Source organism: Austrofundulus limnaeus, unplaced genomic scaffold, assembly GCF_001266775.1.
Source record: "Austrofundulus limnaeus strain Quisiro unplaced genomic scaffold, Austrofundulus_limnaeus-1.0 Scaffold136, whole genome shotgun sequence".
Classification (NCBI taxonomy): domain Eukaryota; kingdom Metazoa; phylum Chordata; class Actinopteri; order Cyprinodontiformes; family Rivulidae; genus Austrofundulus; species Austrofundulus limnaeus.
The window spans coordinates 528,842-554,560 of NW_013952538.1; the positions used below are offsets into that span (position 1 = coordinate 528,842).

Here is a 25,719-nt window from a genome sequence, read left to right on the forward strand (position 1 = left end):
AGACAGCATAGCTCCTAGGATCATTGGGACACTCAAACCCCTCCACCACGATAAGGTAGCAGCCTTATCGTATATTTTTCACCTTTTAAATTTATTTTGTTGCATTTAATCATAAATTTAAAGTTTACCATTGATATAAGAAACAATTTTCACGGCCAATATATATAGTTTTACATCTTAAATAAGAATAAAACTCTATGGTTTACCTCTCGAGCAGTGAGTTTTTTTTTTCATCACAGCGACCTCTGGTGGAGAGGAGGGTGAACTGCAGGACTTTAAGTTCTTTTCTCCACACAAACACAGGAAACTGAATGAAAATAATACCTCCACCAAGTTTACATTTAGGATATTATTTTTATTTAGAAAATAGAATTAAATCTTAAAGTTTTACTGAGACTTTAAACCCAGAAAATCAGAGAGTTGAAATGATTGTTTTCCATTAAAAATAATTTTCTATTTTACTCATAGACACTAACGCTCTTCTGTAATAATGGGATTCCTAATTACTTATACTTCTTTTCATTTAATTGGTATTATTTAGCACACAAAAAACTTTGACTTGAGCAGATTATGTTGAAATAAAAATACAATCAGCAAAACAATAAAAACAGTAAAAAAATTGGAAATATGTTTTCTACTTCTATAAATTAAATTGCTTTTGAGTTTTTAATTTCTGACCAACTCTGGAAAAACAACACAGAACAGTTACAAAAAAAGAGCAAATTAAACCTACATTCTGTAGCTGTAAAGAGTTAATCCTAACTTTTAAAAAAATTATTAAAAAAAACTTAAGTTTCAACCTTCTTGACTATTTTAGGCATCTGTTTATTTTTTAAAAATTACTAAAAATTACTTTTCATTTGCTGACTTAAAGTTTTTTTAACTTATTGTTATACGTTTTCTGTCAAAAGCCACAGAATAAAGTCGACTGTTGAAGAAGTCTGTGTGAACTTTCTCCAAAAGGTCAAAGGTCAAAGTTCAGCTGCACAACAAACAGAACAAACATCCATCCTTCATCTACATCACCTGGGAGCAGCTGGTGCCAGTAATCCGGAGTTCTCTGAGCGAGAGATGAGGTGCAGAAAAACTCAGAAACACCTTTTAGTTTAGCTTTTTTAAAACTTTTATCTACTGTTCTGCTTCTTTTAGCTCTAAAAACTCAATTTTAGCTTCTTCGGCTGATTTGCTCGGCTCCCTGCTGCTGACAGTGAAATGGTAAATTTGTTCAGTTTATTAAACAAAAAGCAGCTTAAAGCAACAATCATCTCAGCACCTTCACTTAACCACAGTTTATTTATTTTTTGTTTAACATTTTTCTCCACAAGAAAAAAAAAGCTGAAATCTTCGGCTCCGATTGGGCAAAACCTCTGCTCCTCCTCAGTTATCAGCTAAAAATAGGTTACAAATAAAATACTTTATGGGTTGATTACTTATTTTAAATAACCCAGGCTAACGAGCCTCTCTAACTTTAACGTCAGCTCCGTGTTTTGCATATGTGTGAACTTCCTGGTTGACATGTTTCCCAGGTGTGTCAGAGCACAGGTAACCGCCCAGGTTTCATTTTCTGCTGGGGACTTCAGGTTACAGAATAAGAAGCTGGTTTTGTTGCTTTTGTTTTTTCTTCCTTGAGGTGTGTGCGTTTGTGTGTGCATGTGATCAGACTGAGGCTCAGTCAGTAATCTCTGACAGAACCTGTCAGGTGGGCGTGGCCAGGCTTTTTACCTGCAGCAGGTTTGAAAAGGATCCTTCACAGAAACTTTAGCCTTTTATGTGTCGCTCGCTCTCTGGATTTTGATATTAGACACACTGATCTGTCTCTCACACGGGACAGAAACGAGGACAGCAGCTGGACGACAGGAGGGACAAAGGACACAGAGGATGAGGAAAATGCTCCAGAATGTGAAATAACTCGGAGGAGATTCTTCGGCTGATGTTTCGACAAATGGGTCTGTGATTCTAATGTGGCATTTCAGAATCTGGAATGTGAAAGATGTTTCCGTCCTTCTCAGCATCGCTCTCTGTTTGTGCCACGCAGGTAAAACTTTCTACCTCCTGTCTTTGTCCTTTTTTTTTCCTCCCTGCATGTCAACACAGAACCCGTGTTTGTTTAAAGATTCCAGCCTTTCAGCAGAAACTCAAACTGCCAGGACTGGGAGATAAAACCAGACGTTTTCTGAACCTCGCAGAGAGAAAAGTTGATTTTAATGGTTTAAAACCATAAAATCTGCTCTCACATGACTTCACTGAATCATCTGTAATACTCAACATCTTAAAAAGCAGCAACATAATTAAAGAAGCTCATCTGCTGAGAAATGATAGTTTCAACTGTTATCATCAAACCCTCATATAATCTGAGATCTCACTCAGGATGACTCTCAGCTACTACCACACCAAATCTTAAATAAACATCTGTAACATCAGCTGAGCTAAAGCTGCTCAGGTTGATAAGGTGGCTTATCTGCGGCGGCCATGTTGAATGAGACTACGACAAACAGATAAAGACACGGTGACGAAGGTAATAAAAGAAACTAAAGCTTTGAGGAGAGTTTCTGAGACTAAAACTAATTCAGTTGTTAGTCAGCGCCGGTGTTTTCCTTAGAGACTCTTTACCAAACAAACAGTCAACCAGCAGAACCAGATCTTCCACTGATGTTCCTGCGTACATGTTCCCTGCAGAACCAACATGAGGCTAAACATACTTAACGGCTTTTGTTTGGTCAGAAAACAAAAAGAAACAGACAAGACAGGAAGATTTGTGCCTCTTCAGGAAATAAACTCAGAATGTTTTCTGATGCAACAGCTGCCATAAAGATTGAAGAGCAGATAATGAAAGCTCCTGTTTTACCTTCATGTGTTAATGACAGCTAATCTGCCAAAATACAGTGAATTTTTCAAGATTTGCCTGAAAATATTTTATAACAAAACCGTTAATGAGTTAAGTTTGAAGAGTCAGGCTTTGCTGAAAGTAAAAAACAAGAAAAGTGAAAAATCAGGAGGAGAAAAGGGCAAAAGTGTGTCGGAAAAGCTGAACAGAGCAGAAATGTAGCTAAACTTAGTAAAAACATCTCAGAAACACTTTAACACACATTTAGCAGACCGGTGGTAAAATGACAACAAAATGCACATTAACAAGGAAGGGGAAAATAAAAAAGTTGTAATTATTGATAACATAGTTAAAATAGCTCAAAAGAGCTGAAAACAGCTAAAGCTGAAAAAGATTAAACTAGCACAAAGAAGCAGACAGAGCATTTGTTTGATGAATGAACAGTAGGAAGCTGAAATTATTGCAAAAAGGTGTAGTGGGGGAAAAAAAGCTAAAATTAACTTGATTCAGCTTCAAAGTAGCTTAAAAGACAAAAAAAACAGCTTAAACTAGCACAAAGAAGCAGACAGAGATGTACAATTAGTACAAGAAAAAGAAGCTGAAGAATGCTGACATTAGCACAAAGAAGCAGAACCAGAGTAACTGAAGCAGAAAAGATTTATGAACATTTGAAGGATTTTATGGCTTCATTCATTGTCAAACAGAAGAAGTGGCCAAACAAGATAATCACAGCTGGAATGTCCTGAAGGAGCCAAACGTTTTGACTGAAATGTTGAAAAAGAAAAAAAAAATAATGGAATGAATACGAGCTGTAATAGTTAATGACTCATTAACTATTACAGCTCGTAATAATGACCAGAAATTAGACCCAGCCCAGTGTTTATGATGAATCTGTTGTTTTTATCCGTCTCATGAAGCCGGAGCGATCTCAGTCACTTCAGTTCAGAGGAACCTCATCAGGTCGGTGCAGGAGGACGTGTTGTTCTCGGTCAACGTGACGTGCAGCTGCGTCCCCACCGTCCACTGGACCTTCATGTCTGCGGCTGTGAGCCGGGCCATCGGGTCCTGGCAGCCGGGGGTCTACGCCAACATAACGGAGGACTACAGCAGCAGGGTGAAGGCCTGCGACGACGGCTCCATGGGCCTGTCGGACCTCCGGCTGCAGGACGCAGGCTTCTACGTGGTCACCGTCCAAGACCCGGCAGGAAACAGCAAGGACCTCGGGTTTGTCCTGAAGGTGACCGGTGAGTCCGCGCAGCCCCGAGTGGGCACATCTCTGTGCTCTATAAGTCAGACTCAAAGTGGTCTGGATCCACGGTGTTCCAGGATTTCTGAAAGTCTTTGACTTTTTTAGTTTATTTTACAAATTTTAAGACCTGAGGGAAACATGACCAGAGGTATTTAAAGTATTTAAAAGAATTAACAGTACTTTAACAGAAAATGGCTTTGGTACAAAAGAAAAGTACTTAAAAGTCATAAAACTGCTCAGACTCCAAGAAATGAAGTGTTGAAGTGAAGATATTTGAGAATGAACTCTTATTTTATGCATCAAACTGTGAAACTGTTGGTATTTTTCAGATTTAACTAAAGAAGCTAAAAGAAGCTGCTGTTTGTTCCAAGTTGTTTGACGCAGGTTCCTCCCTTCAGTTTAAAAGCCTCTTTTAATTTAAATAAAAGACCTTGTTACTAACTAAAGTCTGGCTGCTTGGAAGCAAACTTTTAAAATCAAAACTAAATTTTGGTACATTTGCTCGCTGCCTTACAGAAAGTATCATCAGGGGATTTTTCAAAGCAAACAGAGCGATTCAGAACCCGAGAAAGAACAAGATTTAACAGGTCTGGATGGTCTGTGTTTGTAACGAATTCCCAACTTTAAAACAAAAGATTCAGACAGTTAACCCCAGCAGATTCTCATATTTACACAGAACGACTTGTTCCAGCAGCAGCTTGTTTATAATGTGTTTAGTGTCAAAGCTTCGGTGCTGCAGGAACCTGTGTGACCAGGTGACGATCCTGCTGCCGACCTTCAGTCAGCTGCTGTTTTCTTTACGCTTTGTTCCCGAGGGCTGCCAAGTTCACCTGAAACATTTATGCTAACAACAACATGTCAGACGGATTCATGTAACGTGTGTTGGTCCGTCTCTGGAAACACTTTGATTTGATCAACTTTCAGCGACACAAACATGATAAACTCTAACATCTCCATTATGCACTCTGAGCACTAACAGATCATAAGAGCTTCATTCTTTTGTGCTTTTCTTTTAAAAAAATAAGCTTATTTTTAAATGAGGTTTTTTTCAGAAACTGAAAGCTAAAGGATACTAAACTGCTAAAAATATTTAAATTTTTAAATATAAAATATTAAAATATAAATGTAAATATTTTTAAAAATTAAAAAAAGATTAGATTTAACAAAGTAAAACACAAAATCAACCTCAGAATAAATTTTAAAAGAATCTTTTAGGATTAAAACAATTTTAAAGTTTGTTATTTGATCAATGATAGATAAAGTCTAAATAAAACTACTTTATACTGTATTTATTCATGTATAATACTAGAAATTTAAAAATCATCCATAAAGTGGGGGGTAGTATTATACACGGCTTATTGATGATTAGATTTTAAATGCTTTTAAGCTCAATTGATTATTAATTGATATTATACATGAATAAATACAGTAATAATTTCAATTTATCGCCCACCATCTTGAGTAGCAAATATTAAAGCATAAATTTTAGCACTCAGTATGATGAGGATGTGTAACAGGATTATTATTATTTGAGATTTCACCAAAAAATTTTTATCACATAAAGTTCATTTGTATTTTCTCAGCTTTTATTTTGAACTCTGTGGTTCTTGTGATGTCACTTCCTGTCCAGCATGAGCCTGGAAGCATTCTGCAAACCAGGTTTTAGCTCAATAGCTGTAAAATTTACCAAAATAAAACCTTGGTTATGTTTGTTAAAACTGTTTTATTTTGCTGACAGACCAAACGAGGCTGAAACAGAGAAAACTAAAGTTTTCGGCTCAGATCTTCTTCGAGCTCAGAGTGTGTGTTGGGGATGACTCTCAGCTACTACCACACAAGATTTTAGCTCAGAATCTATAAAAACAACAGAATTATAGGATCTTTGTGTTTGTCCGATGATTCTGTTCTGAAACGTTTTGTTCAAATCTGTCCAGATATTTTGCTAACAGAGGAACACAGAGGCCTGTTTCCACAGCCACGACGCAGCCTCTGAGAGAAAAACAAACACAGGACAACAACAGTTCAAACTCGGTCGTTGCTCCCGGTCGGACACTCGGGGGGTAACTCTGTCGTGTCTCTTGTGTCTCCGTCCTCAGAGGTTCTGTACGAGGACCTGCAGTACCTGTCTGTTAGCGCTTTAGTCCTGACCGGTCTGGCCGGACTCCTCATGCTGACCATGTGGCTGCTGCACAAGGCCTGCAGGAAGTTCAGAGCGTGGAGACGCAGGAAACGGATGCCAGGTACGAAACCCCTGCAGGTGCTGATGATTTCATTTAAAAAGAGCTAAATTATCATGTTTTATGAACCCGCCTGAGCTGAAGCGGTTGTATAAACAGGGATAAATGTATTATCTGCTGCACGCACAGGTATGTCAGGAGTACAAAGGTTGAGAGAGTTCTACATTAACTTGGTTATAAAAGCCTTTTTAAGCATTTTTTATTGACAAAGTCGGACCTTTTTTTCTGCAGAAGCCGATGAAACGGAGCTGCAGCGCCTCTGACGGAGCCGTGGAAACAGAGACTGAGATAAACCAGCTCAGACCTGAGCTGGAGCTGCAGAGTTTTTAAATTAAAAACTCATGGTTTAAAACAGAAAAGCTACCCTCCCAAGAAAAAAAAAACCCTGCACCGTGTTTACATTTTGTACCGAACGTACTTTTAAATTCACCGCTGGAATGATGTAAATACTGTAGATCAACAATCACGAAGGAAAATGTTCCATAAACGTATTTATTATAAAATTAAAGGAGCTGGGTTGAAAGGAGAGCAGAAACCTGTTCTGTTGAATAAAAAAAAAAGTTTAAATTAGAGCATCGTTTTGACATCCTGTTACTTTTTGACCTGTTTCAGGTTTAAATGTCCCACAGGAGCGTTCAGATCAGCTGAGCTTTACGACAGCGTTTTAAAAGTAACCGAGTTGCTGTTACTGTAGAGAACAGGAGGCGGAGCTCTTGCCTGGAGGCGGAGCTTCAGCTAAGGGCAGGGAGTGAGCGCGGCCATGAGCAGCTCCATCTTGTAGACGAAGTTCCGGCCCTCCATCTTGCTCCAGTGCACCTCCTTGGACGGACCCCTGAGCTGGCTCCACTTGGCGTCCTGGATGACATCGCTCTTCGGCAGCTCTTTGACCTGGCTGCGCGGGAACTGGACCAGAACTTTGCAGCCGCTCTCCGGTCCATTACGCACTGACGAGAACCAGACACAGAGTCTGTGTTAATAAAAATCAGCTCTTAAATATTCCATTGGAGAAATCTTGTATTGTAATCGCGAGTATGTATGTACATATACGTATATATATATTATTATTATTATAGACACATGTATTTTGTTGCTGTACTTTTGTCTTCATGTTTGCAGGTGTGCAGACAGGTGTCTGGTGTGTTGTCTTGAGTTTTCTTGGTGTATATTTCACATATCTTCTAATCGCTCTCTCAATCTTTCTCATTACATTTCTCCTTTTTCATCTCTTATCTCAATATTTACTTCTCTTTAAAAAAAAGTCACTGATCATGAAGAAACTAATACAGTATTAAGGTCTGTTTTCTACTGAAGCGGCTTAAAAAAATAAAAATCAGCTTGTTCGTTTGAGTTTATGACATTGACACAATGCATTCCTGACATTCTCCTTCAGTTTGCTCGCTCTAACCTTCAACAGAACAAAGACATGGTGATCTGCTCTCACCTGAGACGGCGTACTCCCCGTTCGGAGAGGCCACGGTGATGGCGGAGGCGTTCCCGATGCTCTCCACGGGGCCCAGGCCCACGTGGTTACTGAAGCTCAGCACGTGCCAGCCCATGACTTTGGCCAGCTGCTGCACGGCGTGCACCTGATGCTGCGACATCTGCAAAAACCAGCTGCGCCGTCACACCGGCCTCCTCCGCAGAGCGTGCATGGAAAATAAAATTAATTAATCAAAGTGATACCTGCGAGAGGAGGAAGTCCTGCAGCTCCTGCTCCTGGTGGGACAGAGAGATGACCCGCCCGTCTCTGTGGACGACCCGGATCTGCTCCACCCCGATGTTGAGCTGCAGCTGGATGGACCTGGAGCCAGAGAGAAAACACCATGAGCTTCTCTGACGGCGACCACGAGCAGGATAACCACACCTCTTACTTGCAGATCTGCTCGTAGCCGTGCGAGGTGATGAGCACCTTCACGCTGGACTCGTACACGTCGTTGATGTTGGACCAGTGAGCCTGGATCTGAGGGTCTTCGATCCGGCTGGCCAGGCTGTCGATGGTTCGTGCCGTCCTGGTGAACAAACACATAAAACACCTGCTGTAAGAAGAGGCTTTATTACAGAAAATATCTACGTTAAATTCAAAATAAAAAATGTTTTTATTTTCAACGACTCGTCTTTATCATAACCTCTATGGAGGACTGAAACTGACATAATTAGAAATAAAAAAATAAATACATAAATGGACCAATAAATAAACAAAAACACTTAAAAGGCACAGATTAAATTAAAAAATGAGTTTTACCTCATGTTTTATAATTTAAATCGACCTTCTTTTATTTTTCCAGCTTATTTCCAATAAATTAGATATTTTAGCACATATTTTATATTTTACTTTTTAAAAATATAGAATTTTTGTTTTTCCTTTTACTTGTACATGTATTTGTCTCTTAAATGATTATATTTATTTTTTTATATGTCTTTCTGACAAGTCTTTTTATTTCCATGTGTTTTTACATTTGTCTCCTGTTTTTACTTTTCCTACTGCATTTCTGCCTCATTATGTAAATAAGGCGGGCGGAGCTTCTTGGGTCAGCTCCTCTCCTATTGGTCAACAGACAGGAAGGAGCAGGATCCATGTGCAGATCTACTGTTCATACTTTTGTACTGCCTCAGTTTAGATTAAAGTTTAGTTTAAGACAAGGTAAAAACAATTATATTTATATATATATATTTTTAAAAATGGTAAAATGTAAATTATGTGCTAAAATAAATAATTTATTGGAACTAAGCTGAAAAATGTTGAAGGTCAATTAAATTATAAAATACGAGGTAAAATTCTCCTATTTTATTTAATTGGTGCTTTTTAAGTGTTTTTATTTATTGGTCCATTTATACATTTCTGCTTTTATTTCTAATTATGTCAGTTTCGGTCCTCCATAAATCTCTGTCTCTTTGCTGCTGCATTTTTGTCTTTCTATGAATTAATGTTGAAAATATAAAGACAAATAAACACAAAGTGCCTGTAACGTGCATACCCTTCAAATACAAACAGTCAAAGAAAACATCTGTATATTTAAGAAACGTGGTATAATACACATGATTTTACCCATTTTGTCTCATAACTGTCATATTTTATTTTGAACTTGGCTCAGCCAAAGTGAAACAGGAAGTGACATCAAAGGGGAACTCTTTAGAAAAAAAATCCAGTCTTTATTTATTGAAACAATATTATTTGACTCTTCATCTCTCTGATGGAGACTCAAAATAATCTAAAGAAACATCAGACTCTTCTCTACAGTCTGTGTTGTTGGTCTTTGTAGCAATGCTGTTTACATGCAGACATTCCCCTTTGACATCACTTCCATGCAAATATCTCAACAGCTGTTCATCTAAGGGGCGTGAAATTCCTTTTGCAATATGTTATCAATGTTATCTTTCCAGAAATTATTTCATATTTGTTGAAAAAATGTTGATGTCACAGGCACTTTAAAGTACACTGATATAAGACTAATTTTTCCTGGTTCTTAAAATGCGAAACATGAAATAAAAAGATAAATTTCGCCACCTACTGGTCAGATGAGGCGCTGCAGGTTGGATATGTTTGAGGTGTAGCTACCTGCTGCGTAGGAAGATGTGTTTGGCCTGTTTGATGATTTTCTCCAGCAGCCCCTCGCTCTGCTGCAGGCTGGAGATTTCAGCCTTGTCGTACGCCATCGGGCCCGCGAGGCGAAGGCGTTTGTGGCCGAAGGGAGCGCTGGCGGGATGCGGCATGACCACGGAGCTCAGCTGCTGCTTGTGGAACTGCAACAAGGACGTGGTGGAGTTACTACGTACACAGATTTATGGTTTCTCACTCCTTCAGGGAAAAACTGAAGCAAGAACAACGAGTGAGCATGTAACAGGAAGAGACTCGCCTCTCTGATCATCTGATGCAGGTTGTGTTCCAGGACATAAAGATGGTCGTCCGGTTTGGGTTTCTCTGGAGAAGCACGACTGTTCTTCTTCTCTCCCGTGGAGTGGCACAACGAGATCGACAGCTGCAGACCTAAAACATATAGTTAAACAAAAAAAAGTGCGGCGTCACAAATTACCAACATTTTTCTTGTTAAATCCAAATAATAATAAGAATCCTCATGTTCTTCGTGGTTTAAAGCAGAGTTTCTGACCTGGGAAGGGCTGCGAGATGATCTGATTCTTCACGACGATGTGAGGGATCTGAGATTTAATCTGGACAGCCTCTCTGGACAGCTGAGCAAAGATTTCCTTGCAGAGCAAAACATTCTGAGCCGCCTCCAGTTTGAGGTGCCACGGCTGCGTTCCTGAGTGTGGAGGGAAAAAACACAGGATTTAAAATGGTATGAAGAATTCAGCGGAGGGAAGCTAAGTATGTAAATGTTTTTGATTTAATGAAGCTGTGTGTGCAGAACGAACCAGCTTTCGTTTTTTGTGGCCTCCTGAAAAGATTTACAGTTCCCAGGTCCCCGATGTCTGGAGCCTGTTTCTGAATGGAGACCTGAACAAAGAAACAGCAAGAAATTTGTTGTTTTTTTATCTCAAACATCCAGTTTTCTCTTAGAATAGAATAGTCTTTATTGTCCCGCGTGAGGAAATTCAGGTGTAGCAGCAGCAGCAGAAACATCAATCCACAGAAACAGTATATTTCTGTGCGACATTATCAACTGTAGCAATAATAATAGAATTAAAGAAGTAACAATAAAAATAAACATAGATCAAAATAAAAGTAACAATAATCATTAGTGTAACGGGTTATCAAGATGAAATTGGATGAAAATGAAAAATAAGTCAAGATGCTGCGCATTACACGTCCTGATCATACTTTTACAGAGAGTTGTAAAGTAACTAAGTACAAATACTTTGTTACTTAAGTAGAAATTTTGGTTATCTGTACTTTACTTGAGTCATTATTTTTCAGCGTACTTTTACCCTTACATTTTTACACAATTATCTGTACTTTCTACTCACTACATTTTTTAAAAAGGTAAGAAGTAGAAAGTCATTACTCCTGTTTTATTCTGAGTTGTTACTACTTAAAAAAATACTATCGTGATAAATTGTGTCTCCTGGATAGAGTGAATTTAATTGTGGTTGGATGAGAAGTATAAATATTTACCATTCTGACACCGTTAGCTTGTACACAACCCATCACAGCTGCACGCTGTTAGAAAAAATATACTTTGGAGAAGTCACCTCCCAATAAATGTCATTTAGGAAAATTTAACTGCTCACTTCTACTCAGTGTTTTTACTTTTAATACCTATGTAGATTTTGTGTCAGATATTTACTTTTGATGCTTAAGTACAAAAAATATCAGATACTTTAAAACTTTTACTGAAGTAATATTTTTAGAGAAGACTTTAACTTTTACCAAAGTATTTTTATGATAAGATACTTGTACTTTTACTCAAGTAATATTTTTAGAGAAGACTTTAACTTTTACCAAAGTATTTTTATGATAAGATACTTGTACTTTTACTCAAGTATCACTTTGATGTACTTTATACAACAATGCTTCTACAAATACAAAAGCAACAAGTGTCAAACCTTGATATAAGCTGATCCCTCCAAGTCACTGGGGATCTGGACGTTTAGTGGACAATAGTCCTCTGGGACCTTTTTGTCCAGATCAATGTCTGTGTTTTTGATCACCTCAAATGTTCCGTGGTGAGGAAACAGAGAACCTGCGAGAGCGAGAAACATGAGTTAAAACTCGCTCCAGTTTCATTAGAATCCCCAGAGGCGCTCAGCTTCTCACCGGCGCTCCGGTAGCTGAGGTCTCCCAGAATCTTGTCTCCCACTTTGCGGAGTTTCCACTGGGAGCGAAGCCGAAGCAGCTCGGCGTTGAAGTCCCGCTGCCTCCGGTTCTCCTGGTTCTCTGCCACGGACTTGCTGAGCTTCTCCGCACCTTTCAGGAGAACCTGCGCTGCGGTGGCCAAAGACTTCTTCTTACTGATGAGCTGGAACACCTGAGGGGTCTGCGGACAGGTGGAAGAGCGAAGCACAAATCTTCAGAAATTATTACCGTGTGCTTCGTCGTTAGAGGAGAAGTCGTGCGGTGTTCTCCACGTGCTCACCTTGCCAGCGGACGGGTCTTGTGAAACTGGATCTAAGGCCATGTACTTCTTCTCCTTCACCACGCTCAGCACGTCGTACAGCACACACATCTCTGTCAGGGCGCTGCGCAGGTTGTTACGCACCGAGTCCCACGGCCACAAAGATGGCTGAAACTTCACCGTGCCTGAGAAAACACAAACACAAAAACAACATTTTAATGCTCACATTAAATACAATAGGATCGTAAAACGTTAGATTATATTGTTTTAGATCAATTCATTCGACGGTATTTGCTTGTTCTTTCAAAATAATGCAGTTAAAGAATCAGCAATTATCTAACCTGATTACCTTAAATATCTTCTTGTTCTGCTTGTATTTATTTTCTATTCATCACAAAAAAAAACACTAACTTGTTTTTACATAGCTGGAAATGTTAAAATAAAGTTTCATTACTAAGCAAATTTGCTTTTTATAAACTTTAATTTATAGAACTATTATAGTTAATTGTGTAGTACTTTACAAGCTTGAGAAAATAAGGTAAAATAGTATTTTAGTGTAATTTAATGAACTATAATGTCGGAAAATTGTTATTTTTTATGACATTCATTATCTAAAATAAGTTTTTACGACCCCAGATGGTTTCTTTAACTACAGCTTGGACAAAAACAAGTCATTCTCTGCCATCTGTCGAGTGCGCCATACCTTCATCTTCCTCAGCTTCCTTGCTCCACTCTCGGTCCCTGGGCTCACCGTCAGCCCCGTCCTCCTCTGAGTCAGACCCCTGGCTGAAATCAATCCTTTGTGCCAACTTCGACAGGTTCTGGGACATGGACAAAGGAGGGACATAGGTCTCTGTGCCATCCAGAGCCACCTCCTGGACTTGTTTCTCACAGGAAGACTCGATGCTGATCCTGACCGCTGGGCTGCCGGACATGATGAGACAAAGGCTGGGAGGAAGAGGAGAAGCAGAAAAAAATCATGATCATCTGAGTGGCTCTACCTAGTTAATCTGACTTAAAGCCTGGTTAAATAAAATTAAACTAAGTTAGGTGATGTATTTGGGATTATGGCAGTAAGAGTCCACTTCTGCTTATATTTTGCTTTCAAAGAGACAGACTTGTAAACTTAAGCAGCTGTGTTTAACTTTTAGATCTTGTACATCTGCTTATCTTTTAGCTTTATTTTAAGCACATCCCACTGTAACCACAAAAGGACAAAAATAAACTAACACCAAACCTTTAAAGCCCAAAACTGATTAAAACATAAGATCAAATCTCTCGTCTTCTTGAAAGCACAATGTAAAGAAATAAAAAATGGTTACAGATAACATCGAATAAGTTGCCTCGTCTATACCACGTCAACATAATTCATCACAGCATTAATGAAACATCTTTGTGTCCTGCAAGAAACTTCTTCAGTCTGATCAGTTATATTGCAGGAGGGTCACATAAACCCCTGAGGACTACGGGAGGGTTAAGCTAGCTTTAGCCATTTCTTTAATCAACTAAACAAAAATAGAAACAACATCAGAAGACAAGAAAACAGTTCAGATGACAGCATAGAGCATGACTCGAAAAAATCTCACCCCTAGTCTTCCAAATAGACGCAAAAAAATAAATGTTTATTCGCTGAAATTGGTTGACGTTAGAAGCGATTTGTGTGTGAACACAGAAAACAGTGGGTCTGCATCATTAATACAACGGCGCACTCAACGGTGAGCTGAGTAGGCGGAGCTTGACCACCATCCAGCTATGCCAACGAGTAGATTTGGCGAATTTACTAAAAATTTTGTATACCTAGACAGTGCATTAGACGTTAGAATTCTGTTTTAAATTATATATTTTGTGTCCGGTCTATGTTTTAAAGAGACATCCTCCTCTTTTGCCGATCGTCGTCAAATGTAGCCTAGAGTAAAACGAGTGAACACCAGTGTATCCCCATAACAGATCCCCCAAGTGCTTTTGTGTTTTTCTATAAAATTCCAAGCCGGCTGTAATTTTATATTATCTTTAATAATACTTTTGAATTTTTGACTTGAGTAACTTATGTTAAAAATGATTACGAACGCGAAATATATTCACGAAGTAGCAGTAGGAACCAACGTGTGGTACTGATGTGTACGGGACAGATAAGGCGGGCAGTTTAAACCGCCGGAAATGACGCTTAGGATGTTCTTTTTCTCAGTCGGACATTTTTGCAAGTAATCGCTAGTTTTTCCTCTCTTATTTTATGCGTTTTGTTTTTAAGTTACACTTTTTACGTTTTAAACGTCTCGTTGGGTTGTTATGTTTGCTACAAAAAGTAATTTGTGCACCGAGTGAGAGAAGCTAACCTAAATTAGCTTAGCCTTAGCTGCTTTTGAAATGTTCGCGTCTGAGAAAAATGAAAAGAAAAGTGTCGAAATTAAGACTGAGTCCCAACGAAGAAGCTCGGATAATACGAGAGGAGCACGAAAGAAGGAGAAAACTACGAATACAGCAGGTAATGTTAGAAGAAATCAGAGGTTTCACGTCATATTTTTTACCATCATCGTGTCCTAAGTATTTAGGTTTCTTGCTAACTGTAAAACAGATTAGTGTTTTGGATATTTACTCTTATTGAAGCATCATTTTCACTGCTGGTTTCATAAAAATATACGTGTTTCTAAAGTTAAAATGCATGCTATAATTACTAAATCGCTTAAAATCGGTTTGTTGTGTTTAATAATTAAACTTTACACATGACAATCGTGTTTATTATTAACATTTTAGATCTGTTTGACAGTTACTGAGTAATCTAGGTAGGTTGAGATTTTCAAAATAAGATGTGGGGTTAAAGCTGCCTCAGTTTGGTTCAGTTTCTTAGCTTCATTCAAAAAAAACACGTTTCAAATGATGATCTTTGCTGTTGCGTCCAGGTTCGAGAGCAGCAGAGGTACATCGCCCTGCAGATCCGCCGGGAGGTCGAGCAGAGGCGGCAACATGAGCTGGACCAGCTGGAGCAGGAGCTGAGGGAGGACTGGACCCGACAACAGAATGACAAACTCCAGGCGCTGCAGAGGTTATACCAGGAGAGCTTGCAGCTTGTCGGCCAGAGCCACAGGAGTGCAAAAGAAAATGTGAGACACATCGGACACAGTTTACATTTTATCAATTAAAGAATAGAAGTTAATGAAGCTCTCGCAGACCTTTGGTCCAGTTTGTTGCACCGATGTTGAGGAGTCTTGGTGCAATCATGGTGCAGGTTGGAAAAATGTGATTTCATTTCCATCCTCCTGCTTTAGGAACCTGACCTGGCAGCTGTTGCTCAGAGGGAGGAGGAAAACCGGGCCAAAGCAGAGGAGCGTTATCGAGAAGCCCTGAAGGAGCTCAAAATGCAGAAGATCAGCGATCATGAGAGGCAAAACCAGTAAGACACATTCTAAAATTTTAAAATAACCTGGGTGATGTTTTATTTTTACATTAGATTAGAATTTAAACAACTTCCTCTTTGCTGATCTGTAGAACCGTTAACGCCAGGAAGAAGGCTCTGCAGGCTGAAAAGGAAAGATCAGCCAAAGTGGCCAGCCTCCCTCCTCCTCTAAACCCCATCCAGGTGATCTGTCTGAAAAATAAAGTGAAACAAAACAATATTTTAAATAATTTTCTGTTGACGTTTCTTTGAAACAAACAGCAAACTGACTCCTGACTTTAAAAAAAAAGTTGATTGGACGGATTATGTCTGAAGTGAGGCTAATAATTGTGACGCTTCTCGTTCAAGCAGAACATCGATGTGAAGAAGCCACACGTGGTGAGGAGATGTGATGTGAGTGCGTTTGCCTCCACACATTACCACATGCTGGAGAGCGTCGTAGAGAGAGAGGCAGACACCGCTCAGGTAGGACCGCTCGTTTGGACTGTCCGGGCCTCCTGGACTTCTCTAATGCCTGGTTGGATCTGCAGCCCGACGCCCACACAGAGGCGGAGCTGGAGGCCAGGAGGCTGCAGGAGCTTCAGGAGGAGGAGAAGAGGAGGAGGGAGGAGCAGCTGGAGAGGGCTCGGGTCAGAGGGAGGCAGGCTCTGAGGAGGGAGCAGCTGGTGCAGGTAGTTCACGCAGATTCACCCTTTCTGCATGAAAACAGCTTTTCCCCTGAGCGCAGCCACCTTTGTTTTCCTTCGTCAGGACCGGGAGCGTTTGCTGGTGGAGCTGGAGCACCTGCAGCAGACGGACCTGCTGAGGAGGAGGCGGCAGGTGTCTCAGATGCCACCGCAGATCTTCCAGCCTCTCCACAAGAGACAGGAGACGAGAGAGGACTTTCAGAGGGAGCTGGAGTTCGCCTTCGAGGACATGTACACCGGAGAGAGGCGTAAGAAGCGTTCTGTGTGTTACTGTACAGCTTCTCAGAACGGATCCACGGTTAGTTGTAACATTAGACTTTATTTGATAAACATGTTTTAATAAAGACTGTAAAAATACTGTAATACAGGGGTGTCAAACTCATTTTCACTGAGGGTCACATGAGAGTTATGGTGGCCCTCGATGGGCCAGTTGTAGGTAACTTTGACTTTTCATGTTTAACTTTGACTAAACAGTGTTTTAACACGTCCTCTTTTAAACACTGATAAGAACTAAGTGTGTGAAATGTGATATAAATACAGAAATAGTATTAAAAGTAAAACTAATAAAGTTTTACTCAATGATGAGTTTCTAGTGAGGAGCTGCATTATGACAGATTTAGTTTATGGTTGATGCTGACTTTAAAGCAGATTATTTTCAGACATTAGTAATGAGCTATCCAACTAAATAGATCAATTACTTAAAACCAACAGCTCCGGGGCAGAACAATTATTATCTTTTACCTTTTAAATTTATTTTGTTTTATTTAGTCATAAATTTAAGAAACAATTTTCATGTTTAGTAACAAAAAAATTTCATATGATTAAATAAACTTTAATTTATTTTTTTTATAATAAAAACACAAAATAGTCTCCATACTTAAGGAGACTTCTAAATCACACTAGAACCTCAACATAAGAGAAAACTGGAACTAAAACAAAAAATAATCTACACAGTGGGCTTAGATAAACAGTGGTTTCAGAAAATAGTCACCTCTTCTTCTCATGTTGCAGCTTGGTGCTACAAATGTTTAAACTCTTTTACCCCAATAACAAAAAACTCAGTAACCCTTATTAGCGAGATTAAACCAGACTTTTATCAAATTAGTAAATTTAATAAAAAGGACGGAACTATTACATTCCCATCAGTATTCAACTATTTTGCAACAGCACTACTAATTTAGCTCAGGTGCCTCTGCTTTCCTTCGATCACTGCTGAGATGTTTCTACACTTTGATGCAATCTGATTTGTTTCTGAAGAAGACCTCCATAGAAGATCAGAGCAAACCAAGTCATGAGATCAAAAGAACTGCCTGCGGAGCTCAGACAGGATTGTTTTAAGATGCAGGTCTGGAGAAGGCTACAGAGTTCTGCTACACTGAAGGTTCCCAGGAGCTCAGCTACTGGATTCTTAGATGGAAGATGTTTAGCAGAACAAGGACTCTTTTCAGATCTGGTCTCCACATTGAGCAATCAACAGAAAATGACCTTGAAAGAGGAGACCAAGATCCCAATGGTCACTCTGAGCTTCAGAGATCCTGATGGGTCTCTGTTCCAGAAGAACTGAGACAGAGTGTCTCAGTGAAAGCTTCTCCTCAGAACTGCTTTATGTACTCTCAGACTGTGAGGACCCAGATTATTGGGTCCAATGAAACCAAGATTAACTATTTGGTCTCAACACTTATTATGTCTGGTGGAACCCAGGCACTGTTTATAAACTGCTCAACAGTGAGACACGGTGGTGGCAGCATCATSCTGTGGGCAAGTTTATCAGCAGCAAAAACTGGTCAGGGTTTACGGGACTCAGGACCACCTTCAGGATGACCAGGACCCAAAGCAGACTGAGAAGACACACACAGGTTTAAATACTGATGGAAATGTGAGTTTTAGTCCTTTTCTTTGACTAAATTTACAAAACTGGATCAAATGAGTTCTCACCTCGTCATCATGGTGTGAATTATTGAGAATAAATTTATTATTTAAATATAACATATAAGATACACATATAAGTTAAACACGAGGAGTGTCTGAAAATTTCCTGATGCTGCTGTAAATTATAGTTCTAAAATRCCAACACTGCAACAAAAACTGACTTCCATATATATAAAAGCAGTAAGTGTTACGAGAAGCAGGAAAAGAGCTAAAAGAAACATKTATTTCTTTTTAACAAGAGTTAATCAGAATCAGGAACCCTGAGAGAAAAGACAAGCAGAACAGGAGATTTACAGAGCTAAAATAAGAGTCTGTAAAGATATGAGACAAGCTCTTTATGTGAAAATACACTTCCTGGCCAAAGRAAACAAGTGTCCACCTGGATGTAACTRAGGTCTATGATGTGAGGTKGCTGCAGTTGGTCAGATCTGCGTTCAGCAACAGTCTGTGCTCACAGWACAAGGTCAGCTGACTACCTGAATGTACTRAATGACCAGGTTATGGATTGTTTCTTCCCTGAAWCAAAATTTCCAATTAGTTTCAAACCCTGGCAGCTAATTAAAACAAACASCAGAAAATGTCTTTAAGGGTTTTTATTGATGCACTCACCTTATCGTTTATAATCTCTTTCCTTTTCCCACTAGAGGAATTACTGTTATCTGTTTTGCTGATGCTGACAACCAGAGTGCTGCGGTGGATTAAAACCACAAYAACGGCAGAGCAAAGCTTTAGAACCGTAACAGAAAAACAATCACTACTAACACACTCCTGCTACTTATCTGTCCAATAATTACAATCTGCACCCTCAGCAGATGTTAACATCAAGTCTGTTTGAGTGTTTTCCTTTAACTGACTCTGTGTAAAACAGATCTTAAACCTACCATAACACTTAAACCTACTGCACAACAGTTTTATTTCAAGTAAACCTTTTTATTCCAATTTTCCAGTAAACTTATATTTTAGGCCTGACAGTATTTTATGACTCATTCTTTGATTATCCTTTATTATAAAAGAACTTGAAATCATTTCATTTACACCATACTCTTGATCTGTAAAAAGTTTCAAATATCCCCTTTTTGTGCTTAAACACCCAAAAATGTAGGTACTGTGTTTGTAGTTCTTGTGTTTCAGAGGTTCAACCAACCTGAGATCCCAGAATCTAAAGTACAGTATAAACCAGAGCGAAAGCCAATTCTCCTCAACACATTGTTATCAAATATTAATAGGGCCGGGACTTTAAAGGGTTAATAACAATAAATTTTTTGCAGATAAAATCACATCTCTTTAGTGTTCTTATTTCTGCCGTAACCACAGCTGTGTGTGAGGAGCAAATGCTCCTGCAGCTGAAGCAGTTTGCAGTGGAGAACAGTTTGCTGAGCAGGACATTTAAAAAAAAAAACTGGACGGTCACGTCATGGAGAAGAACATAGTCATGTGTAAATTAACTGTCCTTAAAGGAATTTATCAGCCCAGCATGTCCAGTCTCAGGTATTTATGGTTCCTGCTGACAGCTGCRGTGCTGTACTGCTTCTCCACACTCTCTCTTTCTCTTGCTCTCATAGCACTGGAACCTTGAACAATAATGTTGAAATAATAAGGCACAGCTATTATCCTACAATATAATGTAAAATAAATGTTAGCTAGCAGCAGTAATGAAGCTATTGCTCCAGCAGTCCTGCTGTCTACATGTGGACCGTCCATCCAGCCCACCGAGACCTGATGATGGCTTCAGAACCAGGAGATGTAAATCCACAYCTGATAAAATCAACAAACCCTGGACTAGGGCTGCACCGATTAGTTGAAATAATCGATGACGTCGATTATGTAAATTTGTCGATGCAGATTTTTTATTATCGATTCGCTGTATTACATAACCACCACATGAATGTTCATGCAATTCCATTTCGGTACCTAAATGCATCATTGCGACCGTATTGGCATAAGAGTGGTGAGTTTTTCATGCTTGTCCTGAACGCAGCATCGCACAAGAGCGTAATGACGTCAGCAGCTGCTGCTTCAGTTCAGTCTGAAGCTTGAAAACAAGCCTNGGGTGGATATAGCTCGCTAGCAGCCTCGCACCGAGGACCTATCCACATCATCATTTACCCAGAATGCTTCACGTGTAAATAAAATGGCTCCATCCATGTTAAAATATATTTTAAAAATCATAAAAACTAAACAGCCTACAGTATTTTTACAGTCTTTATTTTACAGTTTAAATAAATGTTTATTAAATAATGTCTAATGTTACAACTAATCGGGGATACCTTTTAAAGGAAAGCTATAATACTTTGTTTTTAGCCCTAAAAGAATTACCTTAAACCTCACACGTGTCTCGTCTCAGGGGTTAAAGGCGACCTGGTGGTCCAGCTGGAAGCTGAGCCTCTTCCAGGCTCTTCAGATGGCAGCCAGGACCAAGAGCTGGATGTTTCTGTGGCTGAAACCCCACCTGAAGCAGAACATCAAACTGGCTCAGAGCGAGAAGCTGGCAGCACCGAGCAGGAAACATCTGCTGATGGTGACATGACTCTAAATCCAGTTTTATTCAGTCAAATCTTCTTGTAATAACCAGCCAACATAATAAATAAAACATAATTTATTTTTCAGCAGAGCCTCCGAGGCCTCCTCCCAGACGAGCTCTGAGGAAACTCCTGGATCGGATCAGGAACCAGAGGAGCGAATGGGTCAGCAGCAGCAGCCGTGTCTCGGATTCACCGACTGTCTTCACGGATCAGATCCCAGAGCGAGACACGAGCATCGAGTCAGGATCTTTACAGAGTGACGAGAAACTTAAAGAGACCCCCATCGAGGTTCCTGAGCCCACCATCCCTTCACCAGGTCAGTCATTCTGTTGTTTTATATTGATTATGTTAGGAATCTGTTTATTTTAAAACATTTGTGTGATGAAAACAATGGTTTTATGTTTTACTTGGAATGAAAAAAGAATAAAACAAGATTTATGTATGTTTTGTTTGCGTTTCTGTTTGGTTTATTTCTAATAGTTTTTTTAATGTTATTTCTTTTGTGTTTTATTTCAGGAGCTTCGGAGCTCAGAAACCAGGCAGAAAGTTCACTTCCTGATGTTGTTGTCAGCAAAATCCAAGAATTTGAAGAAGAGCGAAAGAAAAAGGTAAATTCCAACATTTATTTTTAACGTCCTCATTTAGGCTGATTAGAAATTCGTGCAGAAAATCAGTTTTTTTTCTAGGAAATAATTTCAAATATCTTTCAGACAACCAAATCCTCTGGGTTTCTTCTGTTTTACACCAAGCGTCGTAGTCAGACGGACTGGTTCTGTTGTGTTCTCAGTTTGTTTAAGGTTTTATTCGTTCTCAGGAGGAAGAACTGGAGATGGAGAAACGGCAGCAGGTGTTTCTGCTGCAGGAGCTGGAAGAGCAGAAAGCCAAACTGGAACAGATGCTGCTCGAGGCTCAGCAGGAGCGGGACCACCTGAAGGCCGCTGTGACCTGGGAAATGGTCCTTAATGGACCACAAGAGCCTGAACAGAACCAGGAGGCCACCCCCGGTTCAGTCACCGAGGTAAGTTTAGATTCATCTCAGTTCATAGATGAGGGAATTAAAAAACCTTGTACTGTATCCTCCTGACTACCAGTAGTTCAAATGTGTCCTCTGTAGAGGACATTTGTAAACCTGAATATCTCTCACCCACTTCATATCACTGAGTCAGCTCATTTTGGTGTCTACAGAGGACATTTAGAGCTTTTCAATCATACCAGATCGTGTGGGGCTTTGGTACCTTTCTCTTTCTCATTCAGGAAAGTGGTGTCTCTCAGTGAAAGTGTGTTTAATGGGAAGAGGAAATTTAAATGCATCATACTTTTTACTGAATAAATTTTGACTTGAAATGTTGTTTTTATAGTTTATATAAGTCTAATCAACACATTAAAACACTGTCCGACTTATTTTAACTTTATTTTTGCATAATTTTTAATCATTTAAAAAATGTCCTCCATAGTGGATATTTGTAGTTATTTCCTTCATTTTATCCTGCTTTTTAGGACAAGAAAGGGAGACATTCCCAGAAGCAGAGACAAATTTACTTCAAATTGTTGATGAAAACTCAGATACTGATGTATGATTGGTGTTGATAGGATGTCTGAGTCTGTCTAGAACAAGAAAATTATGCATTGATCTGCAAATGGTTCCATTTACTGGTCAATACCTGGTGTGCCAGTATGTACCAGGCAAACCATACCCAACTGGACTGAAGGTGTTTGTTCTGCATCAACTGGATAGAAACCACAGCCAACTGCAGCTCTGAGACTCTATGATGCAATCCATCTTCCAGGAGTAGAGATAAAACACATGCTTCAATGTGTCGCAGATCTGACTGCAAAAGTAAAACAGTGTTAGGTAATAAACTTCAAATAAAGGGAATTACTTTTTAAAGTATCTTACTAAATAACCACAAGAAAGCAAAAATGAAAAAAAAGTGATCACTGACAGTTATACAGATGTTAAACTCATTCTTATTTTGACTTTTTGGTATTTTCTTTGGGATTAATTGATGGCCATGAAGGTTCAGTTTCACATGCACGGTGTTCTGATGTCCACTGTAGAGGACATGTGATATCTCAAAAATAAAAACTTATTTTTCAAAAATAAAAAATTCAGTATTCTAATCATGGTTCATGCAGGGTCTTAAAAAGTGTAAAAAAAAGTCTAAAATTTGAAAATCAAAATTTTAGACCTAAAAAAAGTCTTAAAAATGCCCAGATTTTCATCCAAGGTCTTAAATTTATTTTGTCAAGTCTTAATATTTTTACTGTCGATCAATCCTGAGAAGTGTTTGCTACATGAATAAACAGAGTAAAGCTCAATAATCAGAGGTTGATCAGATCTGTGTTCATGAAGGGCTAAGTTTGCTACCAGTCTTTGTGCGTGGTTAAACTTCAAACCCTGTGATAACTGCAGGCAAAAAATAACACAGTTTACTTCAATGGTATCAACCTCTTTGCCGCTACCCCCCCCCCCCCCCCCCCAAAAAAAAATATATATATAGTGGCTTGTTCACCTGCCCAAAACTCAAAGAAGTTCAGTCATGTCCACTGCTTGTTGTTTAAACATGGAAAGTGTGTTTTCAGACTTGCACTTGGAAGCGGTCCACAGCAGTCGATATGAAGGTCTAATAGATATGACCGTTTCATTAAAATAATTTAGTATTCTTTTAATAAAATTAAATATTATTTAATAGCTAAATTGAAAGCAATAAAAGGCTTCTATGTTAAAATGTCTGGAACCATTTGAATGTTTGTGTTAATGTGCTGGTTTGGTCTTAAATGTCATTCCTAGTGATCTTAAAAGGTCTTAAATTTAACTTACTGAAACCTGCATGAACCCTGTTTAATAGCGTTACAAAGATTGTGGAATTAAAATAAAATGGTAGTTGGACAATGTATGTTTTCCTGGTAGGAGGATAAAGAGGGTAAAAAGGCAGAGTAACTGTTGTTTTTCATTTACTTTTCTTTGTGAGTGCAGCCGGCTCCTCCTGCAGGTGAAGACCACCACGCCGGGAGGATCAGAGAGTACCAACAGAGGCTGTTGGAGCAGAACAGGTAGGATTTCTCCCCTCGTCCACAGATCTCCTCCCAACAACAGCAGCTGAATAACTCTGATCTGTTTTAAGAGTTCACCAGAGGTCAGTGGAGGTGGCTCGTCAGCGTTTGGAGGAATACCAGCGAGCTCTACAAATACGCCACCACATGCCCACCAGGTCACCACTGTCCCTCTCCGGGCCTCCGACCTTCCGTACGCAGCCTGATGTTCCTCTTCAGCTCCTCACTGCTCCTGCAGGGCCTCCCTTCATTCACACCGAAGCTCAGACTTCAGAGGAGTTTTCTGTAAGAGGCTCTGAGGCGTCCTGTCCCGCCTCCAGGTCCAGCGTTTCCTCCAGGACGCCGTCGGATGAGTCCGCGAGGTTAGACGTAAACACTCAGCTGACTGATGACATCATGAAAAGAGTAACAGAACACCTACCTGAAAGACTGAGACCGCCCTCCGTCTCTGAGGAGCAGCCGCCTCACAAACCGCCATCGAGACACAAATCAATCAGCTCACAGCCGACCTCCGATCGGCTCCGAGCTGTCGGTCGGTCCGAGGGTCCGGACCCGGAGTCCGGAGAGGAGGGCACACAGAGACAAAGACGGCAGGAGGCTCAGAGACAAGCGAAGGAGCAGAGGGAGGCGAGGCTGCAGCAGGTGGAGAGGCAGAGAAATGAAGTGGAGCTGGAGCAGATGAGGAGACAGAAGGAGGCACTGCAGGCTCTGATTGACACTGATGAGCAGGTTTGTGGGAGGATCACCAGCACTCCAAAAAAACATGTTCTACCCATATTACAAATATGTTTTTTTAATGCTGTTTATCCCGTTTATATGATTCTTCAGAAACAGGCACCATTTACTCTCTTCTCTTTTTTGTAAAGAAATTTGAGTTGTGCGCACTATAAATTTTTCTTATGCAATTTAAAAAAGTCAAAGCCCCGATGCATTTCTCCACCTGCAGCATGGTTCACACACTTCCTGTGAGGAGCTGCAAGCAGAGGACGTTCATCAACAACGAATGAGGTTACTGGCCTCTCTTCTGAAGGCCATCGAGGAGTCACATGGGGGGTCTTTGTCCCACTTAGAAGAACCCGAAGAGAACGGTGACGCCTTTCAACAAAGCCTGTCTGCCTCTGCTGGGACAGGTAGTGGACGTCTTCTCGTTAGCAGACACAGAAATCTCTCTTAAATTATTTAAGAACAAAAAGAGTCAAATCCATTGCAGTATTGTACAAAGTAAAGGAGTTATTTAATGATAAAGCACTGTTTATTCTAAATAACACTAATTGTTCCACACTTAATATATTGTATTGAAGTCTGGGGGAAAGCATGTAAAACAATTACAAATCCTATTTTTATTTTGCAGAAGAGAGCCGTAAGAATTATCACTAGAAAACACTACTGTCACACATCAAATATATTATTTTATCAGTTGAAATTATTGAAGTTTTACGAGTTGTTTGATTATAATATTTTGCAGGTTATGAATAAGGCTCATAGAAATGTATTACCTTTGAACATCCAATTACGCTTCGTTAAGAAGAAAAATTGTTACAATCTGAAGGGATTAGAAATGTTTGTAAAGCCTAAAATTCAAATAAATTTAAAGGACAGATGTACTTCAGTTCAAGGAATATGATTATGGAATATTCTGGATGGTGATTGTAAAAATGCTGGCTCAATTTATTTGTTTAAAAGAATGATACAAAAATTATTTGTTAAAGAAATGAAATTCTATAATTTGTATTTATAAGAGCTGCTGTTTAGCAGCTGAAGTTTTTGTTATGCTATTGTTTGAAACTATTATTATTATAGTTTATATATATATATA

The 25,719-nt window shown here is 39.4% G+C and overlaps 3 protein-coding genes across 5 annotated transcripts in view; 2 read left to right on the forward strand and 1 right to left on the reverse strand.

The window, feature by feature from the left end:
- The first annotated feature begins 1,370 nt into the window (after window positions 1-1,370).
- vstm5 (V-set and transmembrane domain containing 5) lies at window positions 1,371-6,682 on the forward strand. Its single transcript, XM_014015930.1, has 4 exons — window positions 1,371-2,035; window positions 3,742-4,068; window positions 6,170-6,313; window positions 6,542-6,682. The coding sequence occupies exons 1-4, from the start codon at window positions 1,960-1,962 to the stop codon at window positions 6,571-6,573; spliced, it is 579 nt and encodes a 192-aa protein (XP_013871384.1). The 5' UTR covers window positions 1,371-1,959; the 3' UTR covers window positions 6,574-6,682.
- Window positions 6,683-6,781: 99 nt separating this feature from the next.
- med17 (mediator complex subunit 17) lies at window positions 6,782-14,012 on the reverse strand. The gene is made up of 13 exons (XM_014015911.1): window positions 13,908-14,012; window positions 13,025-13,269; window positions 12,343-12,506; window positions 12,024-12,243; window positions 11,813-11,949; window positions 10,682-10,763; window positions 10,417-10,569; window positions 10,165-10,295; window positions 9,867-10,051; window positions 8,182-8,319; window positions 7,994-8,111; window positions 7,752-7,911; window positions 6,782-7,254 (listed from the first exon to the last, which is right to left on the reverse strand). Exons 2-13 carry the CDS (start codon window positions 13,254-13,256, stop codon window positions 7,046-7,048), a joined length of 1,929 nt encoding a protein of 642 aa, XP_013871365.1. The 5' UTR covers window positions 13,257-13,269; window positions 13,908-14,012; the 3' UTR covers window positions 6,782-7,045.
- A 461-nt stretch (window positions 14,013-14,473) lies between these two features.
- The window catches only part of cep295 (centrosomal protein 295), a 20,473-nt gene continuing 9,227 nt past the window's right edge, over window positions 14,474-25,719 (forward strand). For 2 of the 3 annotated variants that reach the window (XM_014015894.1, XM_014015895.1), the window contains exons 1-14: window positions 14,474-14,803; window positions 15,219-15,419; window positions 15,585-15,709; window positions 15,805-15,895; window positions 16,064-16,177; window positions 16,243-16,383; window positions 16,463-16,646; window positions 20,672-20,845; window positions 20,935-21,165; window positions 21,366-21,457; window positions 21,664-21,867; window positions 23,827-23,903; window positions 23,975-24,632; window positions 24,850-25,033. In XM_014015894.1, coding sequence (XP_013871348.1) covers window positions 14,705-14,803; window positions 15,219-15,419; window positions 15,585-15,709; window positions 15,805-15,895; window positions 16,064-16,177; window positions 16,243-16,383; window positions 16,463-16,646; window positions 20,672-20,845; window positions 20,935-21,165; window positions 21,366-21,457; window positions 21,664-21,867; window positions 23,827-23,903; window positions 23,975-24,632; window positions 24,850-25,033 — 2,575 coding nt within the window. In that variant the 5' untranslated portion in view covers window positions 14,474-14,704. The remainder of the gene's footprint in view (window positions 14,804-15,218; window positions 15,420-15,584; window positions 15,710-15,804; window positions 15,896-16,063; window positions 16,178-16,242; window positions 16,384-16,462; window positions 16,647-20,671; window positions 20,846-20,934; window positions 21,166-21,365; window positions 21,458-21,663; window positions 21,868-23,826; window positions 23,904-23,974; window positions 24,633-24,849; window positions 25,034-25,719) is intronic. The other variant, XM_014015896.1, reaches the window with a different exon arrangement.

Bases quoted from the DNA above. Each gene is read 5' to 3' on its own strand.
- vstm5 (XM_014015930.1), top strand. From the start codon at position 1,960: ATGTGGCATTTCAGAATCTGGAATGTGAAAGATGTTTCCGTCCTTCTC. The intron at 2,036-3,741 runs GTAAAACTTTCT...CGTCTCATGAAG, and splicing joins TCTCTGTTTGTGCCACGCAG to CCGGAGCGATCTCAGTCACT. The intron at 6,314-6,541 runs GTACGAAACCCC...TTTTTTCTGCAG, and splicing joins ACGCAGGAAACGGATGCCAG to AAGCCGATGAAACGGAGCTG.
- med17 (XM_014015911.1), bottom strand. From the start codon at position 13,256: ATGTCCGGCAGCCCAGCGGTCAGGATCAGCATCGAGTCTTCCTGTGAG. The intron at 10,764-11,812 runs GTTTGACACTTG...TTCTTTGTTCAG, and splicing joins AGGGATCAGCTTATATCAAG to GTCTCCATTCAGAAACAGGC. The intron at 10,052-10,164 runs GCGAGTCTCTTC...TCCTTGTTGCAG, and splicing joins TGCATCAGATGATCAGAGAG to TTCCACAAGCAGCAGCTGAG.